Source organism: Scyliorhinus canicula, chromosome 8, assembly GCF_902713615.1.
Source record: "Scyliorhinus canicula chromosome 8, sScyCan1.1, whole genome shotgun sequence".
Taxonomy (NCBI): domain Eukaryota; kingdom Metazoa; phylum Chordata; class Chondrichthyes; order Carcharhiniformes; family Scyliorhinidae; genus Scyliorhinus; species Scyliorhinus canicula.
In genome coordinates, this window is record NC_052153.1 from 83,669,965 (window position 1) to 83,684,264 (window position 14,300).

General features: G+C 49.7%; 1 protein-coding gene across 6 annotated transcripts in view; it reads right to left on the minus strand.

The window, feature by feature from the left end:
- LOC119970362 (solute carrier family 28 member 3-like) overlaps window positions 1-14,300 on the minus strand; it is a 422,249-nt gene that overhangs the window by 22,340 nt on the left and 385,609 nt on the right. For 4 of the 6 annotated variants that reach the window (XM_038804850.1, XM_038804849.1, XM_038804853.1 and 1 more), the window contains exon 16: window positions 13,409-13,507. In XM_038804850.1, coding sequence (XP_038660778.1) covers window positions 13,409-13,507 — 99 coding nt within the window. Of the gene's footprint in view, window positions 1-9,479; window positions 9,681-11,251; window positions 11,556-13,408; window positions 13,508-14,300 lie in introns of those variants that run through there. The other 2 variants (XR_005461594.1, XM_038804851.1) reach the window with 2 other exon arrangements.

Consider the following 14,300-nt stretch of genomic DNA (forward strand, 5'->3'; position numbering starts at 1 on the left):
CGAATCTGGGCCCCGGCGCTGTGAAACAGCAGTGCTAACCACTGCGCTACAATGCCTAAATCAGTTAGGATTATATTCATTGGAGTTTAGAAGAGTGAGAGGGGATTTCTTGAAATTTACATAATTCTAACAGGATTAGACAGGGTAGATTCAGATGTTCCTGATGGTGGGGAAGTCCAGAACTAGGGGTCATAGTTTGAGGATGTAGCCACCTGAGATGGCCACTAACGAACACAAAATGGAAAACTGCAAAGAGTGCAGGGAAAACGGACACATTAAAGAGCAAACAGCTTGCAGAGCAATTATGTATTGGGACAACGGCAGAAACCGGTTTCTGACTGCTGCAGAGACCAGGCAGCGCTGTGAAAGAGAAGTTGTTAGCATACTAATGAGATGATACCGGGCAAGTCCCAGATACAATGGACACAAATTAAGTATCAATCGATACATTCTATAGGAGACCAGACCCAGTGGCGCCAGAGAAGCCCAGGACAATAAGTCCTAAGAACCGCCCCAGCAACCAAGGAACGGCCCTATGATTGGGGGGTTCAAAACATATCAATTGGGAAGAGGCCCAATCGATCCCAAGCAGGTAAGGGAGTCCGCCCAAAGGGGCAAGGACCCCCTGGGCCCTATAAAAGAAAGGTCCCACACATGGTTCAGTCTCCTGTCTCCGGCCTCCGGCTCCAGCCTCCAGACCCCTGTCTTCTACATCAGCCGTTGAGCAGCAGCCACCAAAATGTAAGTGCCTAAACGACGACCGCTACCTGAAACCGGCATTACTTGCCAACTGATAGCGATTCGAAGTCTGCAGACCAGAACAGAACAAAGGCCTTGTTCCCTGCCCTCGCAGTTCCTTCTTAGCTAAGTATTAGTTGTTTAGTGGTAGAAGTAAGTTTAATCTTTAGCGTGTGCATGAGTGTTATTATAATTGTGTTATAATAAACTCTAATTGTTTTGGACTTACTAATTGGTGTACAGCTTTATTGCTTTGAACTTCACCTTGAAACCTGTGGCGGTGTCTTTACGGCACCTGGCGACTCCAGAGCTTAGAACGAGAAACAGAGCCAAGTGAGTGTTAAGCACACTCACCCAGAACGATCAACAAGGATAAGGGGTAAATTTTTAAGACTGAGATGAGGAGAAATTTCTTCACCCAGAGAGTGGTGAATCAGTGGAATTCACTACCACAAAAAGTAGTTGAGGCGAAAACGCCTCAAGAAGGAGTTAGATATAGCTTTTGAGCGAAAGGGATCAAAGAATATGTGAGGAAGGCTGGATTAGCCAAGATCATAATGAATGGCGGAGCAGGCTCAAAGGACTGAATGGCCTCCTCCAAATTCTATTTTCTATGTCTGTTTCTATTGCAAATTAATTTTTTTGAGAAAATATTTTAATTTATTTTTTAACATTTTACACATAAAGCAAAACAGCACAAAACAAAAGAATAACAGAAGAACCCCCACCCCCCATTCTCCCAACCAACACATATATGACTCAAAGAATGGCCGGCCCTTCCCTGCCCCCCCCCCCCCCCCCCCCCCCCCCCAAAACTAACCCTCCCCTTAGCAGGTGATGGTGACCAACTCTTTAAAGTTAAGAATAAACAGATCCAATCTCCTTCTCCCGGCTTACAAACAGAAACTCAAGGGGGAGAATCCAGCTAAGAAGGTTGTGCAGTGCTGGTCCGAGGAGACAGAAGAGTTCTTACGTGACTGCTTAGAGGCAGTCGACTGGTCCATATTTAAGAACTCAGCGACTAACTTAAATGAGCATACCACCACCGTCACAGACTTCATCAGCAAATGTGTGGATGACTGCGTGCCAAAGAAAGCAGTATGTGGGACTTCCGGTGGCTGTGATGGAGTAGGAAGCCACACATTTGGGAGCTCCCGTTTTAAAGAGACTTTTCGGCTCTTTTGAGAGCCCAAAACGGAAATTTTTCGACATCTCCCGGTGGGGGAAGGTGTGCTGAACGACTTTCCCCGCAGTCCATGCCTCGAACTCGGAGTGGAAAGGGGGAAAAAACAGCAGCAGCTCCTCAGAAAAAACGGGGGGAAGGGATCCAAGATGGCCACCGACAGAGCTCCAGAGGAATGGAGGCTCTAGGCCCAGGAGCAACAAACTGATCTCCTGCGCTGCTTTAAAGAATTCAAGGATGGGGTACTGAGCTCTCTGCAGGAAACGAACAGAAGGCTGTCAGAGATTCAGTCCACCCAGGGTGCTGCCATCAAGGAGTTGCAGACGCAGGCCACTGAACGAGAAGAGGAGGCCGTGGTCCTCGTGAGTAAGGTGGAGGGGCACGAGGCACTCCACAAGAAGTGGCAGGAACGCTTCGAGGAGCTTGATCACCGCATGAGGCGGAAAAACCTGCGGATCTTGGGCCTTGCGGAGAGGCTGGAGGGATCGGACCTGACAGCCTACGTGGCTGTAATGCTGAATTCGCTAGTGGGGGCCGGTTCTTTCCATCTGCCCTTGGAGCTGGAGGGAGCGCACAGGGTGCTGGCCAGGAGGCCCAAGGAAGATGAACCCCCGCGTGCGGTGCTGGTGAGGTTCCACCGGTTCAGTGATCGGGAGTGCGTGCTGCGCTGGGCCAAGAAGGTGAAGAGCAGCAATTGGGAGAATGGGGTAGTACGGATCTACCAGGACTGGAGTGCGGAGGTGGCTAAGCGGCGGTCCGGATTTAATCGGACGAAAGAGGTGCTTTATAGAAAAAAGATAAAGTTCGGAATGTTGCAGCCCGCACGCCTGTGGGTAACCTATTTGAACCGGCACCATTATTTCGATTCCCCGGAGGAGGCATGGGCCTTCGTGCGGACGGAGAAACTGGACTTGAACTAGGGGTTGGGGGTTGCGAGGTCGGCTGTAAGATATTAGTGCTGGATTCTGCTGTTGCTGTGTTCTCTTTTTCTTCTGTTTTTTTCTTTTTGTTTTAGTACTTTTGCAATTTTGATATGGTTATTTACGGAGGGGTTGTTCTGCTATGTTTTTGTTCTTGTGCTGTGGGGCATTGTTTGGGCTGTGTATCTTGAGGGGAGGGTCGGGGGGGGCCTGTTGTATTCTGTGTCGGAGTGGGGGTATGGAGTGGGGCTGATATTTGGGAGCTGCGTCAGAAAGGTGTGGTGGGGCAGGGCGAAAGCGCGGGCTTTCCTCTGGTTTCCCGCGCTGCGAGGCTGGGGGGTGGAGACGGTGACGGGGGAGGCGGAGCCTTAACTGGTTCTTCCCCGCGCTGGAGCGGGATAGATTGGGGGATGATCCCACTTCGGGAGGGGTCGGGCTATTGGCAGGTGTTTCCGGGGTCAGCAGAAGTTAGCTGACCCACGGAAGTACAATGGAGGACGGTTCGCGGCTGGGAGGGTACCTAGCCTGGGGGGGAAGGGAGGGGGGGAAAGGGGAATACCGGGTTGCTGCTGGTAGGGTCAAGAAGGAGCTGGTGGGTGCTGGGGGGACAGAGGTGAGGGGTTGTCGCTATGGGGACGGGGTTGGGCAGGGGGTGCTGGCCTGGGGCGGGCAGTCGACGGGCTATGGCTAGCCGACGGGGGAGGGGGGCGGGACGCCCTCTGATCCGGTTGGTCACCTGGAATGCGAGAGGGTTGAATGGGCCGGTGAAGCGTTCGAGGGTACTGGCTCATCTGAAGTGGCTAAAGGCAGATGTGGCAATGCTTCAGGAGACACACCTGAGGGTGGCGGACCAGGTCCGCCTGAGGAAGGGATGTGTGGGGCAGGCTTTCCACTCTGGGTTGGATGTGAAGAACCGGGGAGTGGCGATTCTGGTGGGGAAAAATGTGTTGTTTGAGGCATCGGAGGTGGTGGCGGATAAGGGGGGGTAGGTATGTTATGGTTCGGGGAAGGCTACAAGGAGAGAAGGTGGTACTGGCTAGTGTGTATGCCCCAAATTGGGACGATGCGGGCTTTATGAGGCGTATGTTGGGACGGATCCCGGATCTGGAGGCGGGAGGTCTGATCATAGGGGGGGACTTTAATACGGTGTTGGATAATTCACTGGATCAGGCCAGCTCTAGGACGGGTAGGAGGCCGGCGGCGGCCAAGGTACTGAGAGGGTTTATGGATCAGATGGGTGGGGTGGATCCATGGAGGTTTGTGAGGCCGAGGGCACGCGAGTACTCTTTCTTCTCCCACGTACATAGGGTCTACTCTCGGATAGATTTCTTCGTGGTGAGTAGGGGACTGATTCCGAGAGTGGAGAAGGCCGAGTATTCGGCCATTGCAATCTCCGACCACGCTCCGCATTGGATAGAGTTGGAGATGGGGGGGGTGCGGGACCAACGTTCGTTCTGGCGGTTGGATGTGGGGTTGTAGGCGGAGGAGGAGGTGTGTAGGAGGGTCCGGGCAAGTATTGAGGGGTACCTTGAGGTGAATGATACGGGGGAGGTTCAGGTGGGGATGGTCTGGGAAGCCCTGAAGGCAGTAATTCGTGGGGAGCTGATATCCATCTGGGCACACAAGGAGAGGAGTGAGAGGAGTGGGAGGGATAGACTGGTGGGAAAGATGCTGGAGGTGGACAGGAGGTACGCAGAGGCACCAGAGGAGGGACTGTTGGGGGAGAGGCGCAGCCTGCAGGCTAAATTTGATTTGCTGACCACTAGAAAGGCGGAGGCACAGTGGAGGAAGGCACAAGGGGCAGTGTACGAACATGGTGAAAAGGCGAGTAGGATGCTGGCTCATCAGCTCCGTAAGCAGGATGCGGCTAAGGAGATTGCTGGAGTGAGAGACAAGAGTGGGAATGTGGTGCGGAACGGGGTAGAGGTGAATGAGGTCTTCAAGGACTTTTACGGGGAACTGTACCGGTCGGAGCCAACGGGGGAGAGGAGGGGAATGGAGAGGTTCATTGACAGGCTTTCTTTCCCGAAGGTGCAGGAGGAGATGGTGGAGGGGCTGGGTGCGCCGATTGAGCTGGAGGAGTTAGTTAAGGGGATCGGGCAGATGCAGTCAGGGAAGGCACCGGGGCCGGATGGGTTCCCGGTGGAATTTTATAAAACGTTTGTGGACCTAGTGGCCCCTTGCTGGTGCGGACACTCAACGAAGCGTGGGAAGGGGGGACTTTGCCCCTGACGATGTCACGGGCGCTGATCTCGTTAATTTCAAAGAAGGACAAGGACCCCCAGCAGTGTGGTTCATACAGGCCCATATCTCTCCTCAACGTGGATGCTAAGGTGCTGGCAAAAATCCTGGCCACCAGGATAGAGGACTGTGTGCCAGGGGTTGTGCACGAGGACCAGACAGGTTTTGTGAAGGGAAGGCAGCTGAACACGAATGTGCAGAGATTGCTGAATGTCATCATGATGCCGGCGATTGAGGGGGAGGCAGAGATAGTGATGGCGCTGGATGCGGAGAAGGCCTTCGATAGAGTGGAGTGGGGGTACCTATGGGAGGTGTTGGGGAGGTTTGGATTTGGTGAAGGGTTTTGGAGACCAGGAGGAAGGAATTGGTAGGCTCCCGCTTAGGCGGGCAGGGGAGAGCTTTAGGTACCTGGGGGTGCAGGTGGCCAGGGACTGGGGGACTCTTCACAAGCATAACTTCACCAGACTGGTAGATCAGATGGAGGAGGAGTTCAGGAGGTGGGACATGCTGCCATTGTCGTTGGCAGGGAAGGTACAGTCCGTCAAAATGACGGTGCTTCCGAGGTTCTTGTTCCTCTTTCAGTGCCTGCCCATCCTTATCCCCAGGGCCTTCTTTAGGAGAGTGACCAGCAGTATTCTGAGCTTTGTGTGGGCACATGGGACTCCGAGAGTGAGGAGGGTGTTCCTGGAGCGAGGAAAGGATAGAGGCGGGCTGGCGCTGCCCAACCTTCTGGGGTACTATTGGGCAGCCAATGTGTCAATGGTGCGTAAATGGGTGATGGAGGGGGGAGGGGCGGCGTGGAAAAGAATGGAGATGGCGTCATGTAGAGGTACGAGCCTGGGGGCCATGGTAACGGCATCGTTGCCGCTCTCCCCTAAGAGGTTTACCACGAGCCCGGTGGTGGCGGCGACCCTAAGAATCTGGGGACAGTGGAGACGGCATCGGGGGGAAACAGGGGGCTCGATGGAGGCTCCACTGGGTGGCAACCATCGGTTCATCCCAGGGAACACGGATGGGGGATTCAGGGGGTGGCAAAGGGCGGGCATCAGCAAATTGAGGAACCTGTTTATTGGCGGGAGGTTTGCGGGCCTGGGGGAACTGGAAGATAGATTTGGCCTTCCGCAAGGGAACATGTTCAGATACCTGCAGGTAAAGGCGTTTGCTACGCAACAGGTAGAGGGATTCCCTTTGCTGCCCTCGCAGGGGACGATGGACAGAGTGCTTTCGGGGGTGTGGGTAGGAGAGGGGAAGGTGTCTGACATCTATAAGGCAATGCAGGAGGTGGAGGAGTCGTCAGTGGAGGAGCTGAAGGCTAAATGGGAGGAGGAACTCAGGGAGCAGATAGAGGATGGGACTTGGGTGGAGGCCTTGGAGAGAGTCAACTCTTCCTCCTCCTGTGCGAGGCTTAGGCTCATCCAATTTAAGGTGCTGCACCAGGCCCACATGTCCGGGACTAGGATGAGTAGGTTCTTTGGGGGTGAGGACAGATGCACCAGATGTTCGGGGAGTCCAGCGAACCACGCCCATATGTTCTGGGCATGCCCAGCACTGGAAGAATTCTGGAAAGGGGTGGCGGGGACGGTGTCGAGGGTGGTTGGATCCAGGGTCAAACCAGGGTGGGGACTCGCGATTTTTGGAGTTGCGGTAGAGCCGGGAGTGCAGGAGGCGAAAGAGGCCAGTGTCCTGGCCGTTGCGTCCCTAGTAGCCCGACGAAGGATTCTGCTACAGTGGAAGGATGCAAGGCCCTCAAACGTGGCGACCTGGATCAGTGACATGGCGGGATTTATAAAAATGGAAAAGGTCAAATTTGCCCTGAGAGGATCAATACAAGGGTTCTATAAACGGTGGCAGACTTTTCTGGACTTCCTGGCTCAGAGATAGGTAACTTGGGGGGGGGGTGCATTATTGTAGTGTTTATTCTGTAACTTTATAGTGTGTTAATTTGCATTGTTGTTAAAATGCTGGGCTGTTCATGGGGATGGGGCAAATGTATATGATTGTTAATATAAATGTTATTTTCGGTATTTTACTAAGGTGCGTCAATGTTGTATAAAGTTTTTCAATAAAAATTATTTTAAAAAAAAGAAAACAGTACGTGCGTTCCCCAACCGGAAACCATGGCTCAACCGTGAAATTGACTCCCTACTGAAGGACATATCCGAGGCGTTCAAGGCAGACGACCCTGTCCTGTACAAGAAATCCAGGTACGACCTCCGCAAAGCCATCCGAGATGCCAAGAGAGAATATCAAACTAAGCTAGAGTCACAGACAAACTCTCGGCAGTTGTGGCAAGGACTAAACAACATAACGGGCTACAAAGCGAAGCCGAGCAGTATCTCTGGCAGCAGCGCACCCCTCCCTTATGAACTTAATGCATTCTATGCTCGGTTCGAGCAGGTAACCAACAATCCGCTGTCGAGTGCCCCAACCCCATAATTCACCCATACCCACCATCACAGCTTCCGAAGTCAGATCGGCCTTCCTGAAAGTGAACCTGAAAGCGACGGTCCTGGACGGGATCCCTGGCCGTGCACTCAGAGTCTGCACAGACCAGCTGACAGAGGTATTCAGACATCTTTAACCTGTCCCTACTCCACTCCGAGGTCCCCACCTGCTTCATGAAAACCACCATCATACCGGTACCAAAGAAGAACCAGGCAACGTGCCTCAATGACTACCGCCCGTGGCCCTGACATCAGTTGTAATGAAGTGCTTCGAGAGGCTGATCATGAAGCACATCACTCCATACTCCCAGAACGCCTTGACCCACTTCAGTTCGCACACCGTTGCAACCGGTCCACATCAGACACCATTTCCCTGGCCGTACACTCATCCCTAGAGCATCTCGAAAACAAGGACTCCTACATCAGACTCCTATTTATTGACTACAGCTCCGCCTTCAACATCATAATCCCAGCCAAGCTCATATCAAAGCTCCAAAACCTAGGACTTGGCTCTCCACTCTGCAACTGGATCCTCGATTTTCTGGCCAACAGACCACAATCAGTAAGAATGAACAACAACACCTCCTTCTCAATAGTCCTCAATACCGGTGCCCCGCAAGGCTGTGTACTTAGTCCCCTACTCTACTCCCTGTACACAAACGACTGTGTGGCAAAACTTGGTTCTAACTCCATCTACAAGTTTGCTGACGATACGACCATAGTGGGCCGGATCTAGAATATCATAGAATTTACAGTGCAGGAGGCCATTCAGCCCATCAAGTCTGCACCAGCTCTTGGAAAGAGCACCCTACCCAAGGTCAACAACTCCACCCTATCCCCATAACCCAGTAACCCCACCCAACACTAAGGGCAATTTTGGACACTAAGGGCAATTTATCATGGCCAATCCACCTAACCTTATGGATGTTGCAAGGAAAGATTAAAGGTTACTTATAGAATATTGTATCTGTGGCGATGATTGGCGTTGATAGTTGTTAAGATATTTACTGTGGGTTTATTAAGTGTTAACTGGTTTCATAAATAAACATTGTTTTAATTTAAAAGTACTTTAACTCTCTGTTACACTACACCTGTAAAGTCGCCTTGTGTGCTCCACATAACTACACTATATTAAAAGTTGTGGATCAGGTGAACACCATGATACACTTTGGGGTTCTCTAAACCCTGCCCCACAACACACCCTCCCCGCACTATACTGGAGGGCCCCTATAGAAAGGTCTAGGCACCTGAACCGCATCTTCAGGATACCGATGCATCGCTCAATCACGCCCCTGATCTCTGCATGGGTGTCGTTGTAGCGGGTCTCCGGGTTGGTCTGTGGCCTCCGGATAGGCAACATCAGCCACGCCAACAGTGGATAAACCCTTGTCATCGAGGTGCCAATCCCGGGAGTGTGCCAGGATGAGGGCATTGGGCACACTTCCCGGGTATTGGGTGCAGATGTGCATAATGTGCAGCTCATAGTCACACACCAGCTGCACGTTCAATGAGTGGAACCCCTTTCAGTTTGTAAAGACTGGCTTGTCATGGGCCAGTGCTCATAGGGTGACATGCATTCTGTCGATCACCCTCTGGACCTGGGGCATCTCGGCAATGATGCCGAACCCGATTGCCCCGGCATCCTGGTGGGCTTGATCCACATGTATGTATTGCAGCACGAAATGCATATGGGACATCCGTGATGGCGCGGATGCACCTGTGCACCAAGCTCGTGAGATCCCTGACAGGTTCCCACTCAGCGCCTGGCAGGACCCTGTTATGTAAAACTTCAGGGCGACCGTCACCATGATAGCCACCTTGATAGGAGCGGGTGCCATTCCCCCATGGTGCCATGTGCGCCATCATCAGCCAGAGTCTTCAACGGCATGCCTTGTCTTGCAGGTCCTTGAGTGACAGGCGCTGCTGGAATACACAAGGCCTCATGCGGCGCCTCCCTTGCACCTCCTCTTGCTCGACATGTTGGGCAGCCAGCTCCCCAACCTCACTGGCTGCCTCTGGTTCCTCCGGGGCAGGATCCACTGCTGTGGCATTCTCCTCGAACAGCTCCAGCTTGTACAGCCTCAGTGCACCCTCCATGGCTGCAGCGATTAGGATGAAGGCCACCATTCCCCGTTGAATTCCAAAGTTCATTGTCTGCAGGGGATGAAAGGCAGACATGTTAGTCTGGTGCGTACCCTAGTGCCCAACCAGATCCACCGGGCTACACGGGGGCCTTGGTCTACACAGCAGCTCCTGCCCCCACATGTCCCCCTACCTCCCCTTTCCCCATCCCCACACCCACCCCCATCTGTTTCCCCTCACACTCTGCCCATCGCACTACTGGCCCTGTCGGAGCCTGGCATCTTAGGTGCCTCTGGCCCAGGCCCATCTCTGCTGCCAATGGTACCAGTTGTTTGCATTACCCATTCCAGTGGTACATGCCGTGGCCCCTGTCCATCGCCCTCCTGCAGGTGCTACTGTGGCCGTTGCCCTTGGGTGGGCATGTGCTGCCCCACTAGCAGTTTTTGGGAGGCGTTAGTGGGGACTGGGTTGCGGGGGAGGGTGATGGGATGGGGCACCCATACGGCCAGTGTCACTCTGCAAGACCAGGGGCCATGGTGGGTGGTCAGTGGGGTGCATAGCAAGATGGCTACCTTGCAGGCTGCGACAATGGGGGTCCATGCCTGGACACCCTGTTCCCATGGGAGGTCACCCCGACCCCACGGCCAATCCCCTGATCACCCTGTCTCCCCCATCTACCCCCGGGCTTGGTTGGCCCAAAGGCCCGCCCTGCCAGCGGCAGGACTGGCAGCCTTTCCATGTCTTACCTCCTCTCCAGCCCCATCACCAGCCACGGCGCCTGTTTCCTGATTTTTAAAAGCATAAGTGACACTCACCATCAGGAATTCCCATGGCGGCACAGTGATTTTTTTTTTTTTTTTTTTTTTAATAAATTTAGATTACCCAATTATTTTTTCCAATTAAGGGGCCAATTTAGCGTGGCCAATCCACCTACTCTGCACATTTTTGGGTTGTGGGGGCGAAACCCACGCAGACACGGGGAGAATATGCAAACTCCACACGGACAGTGACCCAGAGCCGGGATCGAACCTGGGACCTCAGCGCCGTGAGGCGGTTGTGCTAACCACTAGGCCACCGTGCTGCCCTTGGCGGCACAGTGATTAGCATTGCTGCCTCACGGCACCGAGATACCAGGTTCGGTCCCCGCTCTGGATCACTGTCCATGTGAAGTTTCCACATTCTCCCCGTGCTTCTGTGGGTTTCGCCCCCACAACCCAAAGATGTGCAGGGTAGGTGGATTGATCACACTAAATTGCCCCTTAATTGGAAAAAATGAATTGGGTACTCTAAAATTTTATAAAAATGGAATTCCCCCGGCAGCGTGGAGCATCGCGGAGGCCTTGGAGAATACTGTATCAGCCATACTAATGATATGCAAACGGTGTTTACTGTATGAACGAAGTAGAATCCATTGACGCCGCTGTCAAGGCACTGGAGTATTGAAAATTGCTATGCGCCCAGCATCTGCCACAATTTTGGTTTCAAGACCGATTCTCCGCCCAATCACCTTTCCTGATTTTGGCAATGGCCCACGGAGAATCCTGCCTGTTGTATTACCATGCTGCGATTTTCTGAGTTCATTTAAAACTTCTTTAATAATACATTTCAGCATTTTCACGATGACAAATGTCAGGCTAACTGACCTGTAGTTCCCTTGTTTTCTTTCTCCCTCCTTCCTTGCATAACAGAGTTACATTAATTAATTTTCAATTTTCAATCCTGTGGATTTCTAGAACTCAGAGAATTTTTGAATATCGTAACCAGTATATCCAATACATCTCCAGCTACTTCTTTGCATCCTTGATGTAGTCTATCAGGTCCTGGCAATTTATCGACATTGAGTTCCTTAACTCCAATACATTTACGGTGCTGATTTTATTGACCTTAAGTTCCTCACTCTTATTAGCTCCTTGGTTACCCTCCATTTCTGGTATGCAATTTGTGCCACTGTAAACACAGGCACAAAAAATTTGTTTAAAGGTACTGCCATTTACTCATCCAATGATAATTTCTCCTGTCTCTGCCTCAAAGCAACTTATTTTTACGTTAGTTACTCCCCTCCTTTATATATCCTTGTAAAAGCTCTTATAACCTGTTTTTATATCCCTGACTAGTTTACTCTCATTCTATTTTTACCTCTTTTGATCAATGTATTGGTCACCCTTTGCTGGTTTATTTTTGCAACATTATAAGCCTCTTCTGTTGATGTAATACTATCCTTAACTACCCTAGTAATCCACAGGCAGATCTTTCTTGCTGAATTTTGTTTTCTAATGGGTTGTATTTCTACAACATTAGTTTCTTTAAATATTTTCCAATGTTTATTTATCACCATCTTTGTGTCTATTTATCCATTCGACCTCAGCCAGCTCTTACCTCATACTTATTAGTTGGCTTTGTTTAACTTTAAAATTCTTTTTGGGACCAGGATATATTGTTTTAAAAATTAACGTGGGATTTAATTGTAAATGATCATTACTAATTTAAACTGTCCCATTGTACAATGCTATGTCTAAAACGGATTTTATCCATAGTTGGTGCCAACGCATATTGTTCCAGCAAAATTGTTGTGAAATCATTCCACAAATTCATCAAATTCACAAATTCAGACTATCTTTGCCTATTTAATTTGTCCAGTCTATATGAAGATTAAAGACCCCACAATTAAGGTTGAAGAGAGAGCCTAAAACTTGGAAGGCTCTGCCCTTGTCTGTAACCAGAATGAGAAGTAGTCATTTTTTTCATACTAACTAACAATGTTATGATGCATTGCATTTTCATTATTTTGATATAATTAAGTGAATGCAAGTTGCATTGGCTGAACTAAGTCACTCTGATTGTTGTTTAGTTTGTTTCATCTTTCTGTGGCATGAAGCACCTCACAAGGTGAACCAAACTTTTCCCCCTCTCGTGTTATTTAGGCCCACTGTCAGGGAGATTGAAGAGTATATATATGGAAGGTACAAATATCTGGTCCAAATTAAAGAGAATTGTGTAGTTGCTCCATGGTTACCCATTTGTGTAAATAATCATAGAGCGGTGCTCACTACAGAAAGTTGGAGCTGGTGTGAGGTGAGACAAGCAGCCTGTCTTGGAAGTCATTTAAAGTAATGCCTGGAATTCTTAGAGATTCTTTTAACAATGTATTCAGTATTAATTACTGTCAATAATCTCTCCAGTACTGAGAATTAGCTGTCACAAATGTAGTCTCGGCTCCTACCATCCAAAGAGTTAGCAGGGAATGCCATTTAAAGCTCGAACAAGGGTTGATTGGCGGAAGCAGGGCGTCCACCCATCACCAGGATGATGTCCTGCCTTGGAGAGCCGCTGGCCAATCAGGTAACATCAAATTCTGACCAGAGAATATGTAAAACATTTTTTAAAAAACATTAACATTTTAACTTCTCCTTTCCATTTTCTCTCTCTTCCTTCATATGATCTTTATTTTCCTCTTCTTTATTTTTCTGTACCTGATATGGCATTGAATTCATTCACCCTAATTCACCCTCCTTTTCAGTTATTCCTCTGTTCACTTCACAGTCATCTAATTCACTGTCAAAATAAAATCTGATTGGTGAAGGAGATATGTAGTTGCTTGTCTTTTTCACTTAGGTCCCAGAGGCCCAGTTTCCTTCACTGCAATGTTATCTGCTTTCACTTTAACCAATTTGGGGCACAAAATATCATTGAGATCAAATGAACAAAGGTACATCTAACTAAAATTTAAAAGGATACCATTCATTGCCCTTCTGTAGATAGTTATGAGCCATATTGTTTTAGTAATAATAGGAAAATCATACCTGCTATGCATGCGGTCATGAAGCTGGCAACTGTACCAGCGATGAGAGCCCTAACACTAACACTTGCTATGTCACGCAGTCTTGATGGAGCCAAAGATGCTGCAAAAAATCAAATTGATAAACAGAAATTGATACATATATAAAAATTGGTACAGTTGAGATATGTATATTTACTGCAATTAGGTCAGTGTGAGACAAGCATGCACACAGCTTTTATTCTTGGTCTGTAAGGAAAATATGAAAGGCAATTATAATTTGGGTTGGTCAAATAAGTGATCCACAGAAAGTTATAAAACGTACATGAGGACAGTTATGCATATGTGTTCCAGGGGAGTATAAAGAAACTCCATGATAACTTGCTCTGTGTCTGATCATCACCACATGTGCATTAATAAAAATCCTGGTTTGGACAAGTCACCAGCAGTTCTGCAGATTCCTTGCTAGACATCAAACACCGAACACAACATGGTACCAGAGAGCTGATGATTTGAAGATAACGACGGCAGTGACTAAAATTTGGTGGAAGGACCGACCTGGTGAACTGCAGCCATTGGTGGCGACTCAATGCAGTAAAAGTCACTGAAGGTCGAGATGGATCATGGCTCGGCACAACATTGAGGGCCGAAGGGCCTGTTCTGTGCTGTACTGTTCTATGTTCTATGTTCTATGGACAGACTGAAAGCGCCCCACCAGTTTCAAGTATCGGGTAATGTTGAAGAAAACTGGCAGCCCTTCAAGCAGCAGTTCAAACCCTATGTATCGACCCTAAGTCTACAGGAACAGCCTGACGAAAGGCGAAGAGTGTTGCTGTTTATGGTGGCAGGTCCACAAGCAGTTGAACTGTATAATATTTTGCTTTTGACAATAAGGAGAATAGCAAGTGATACAATGA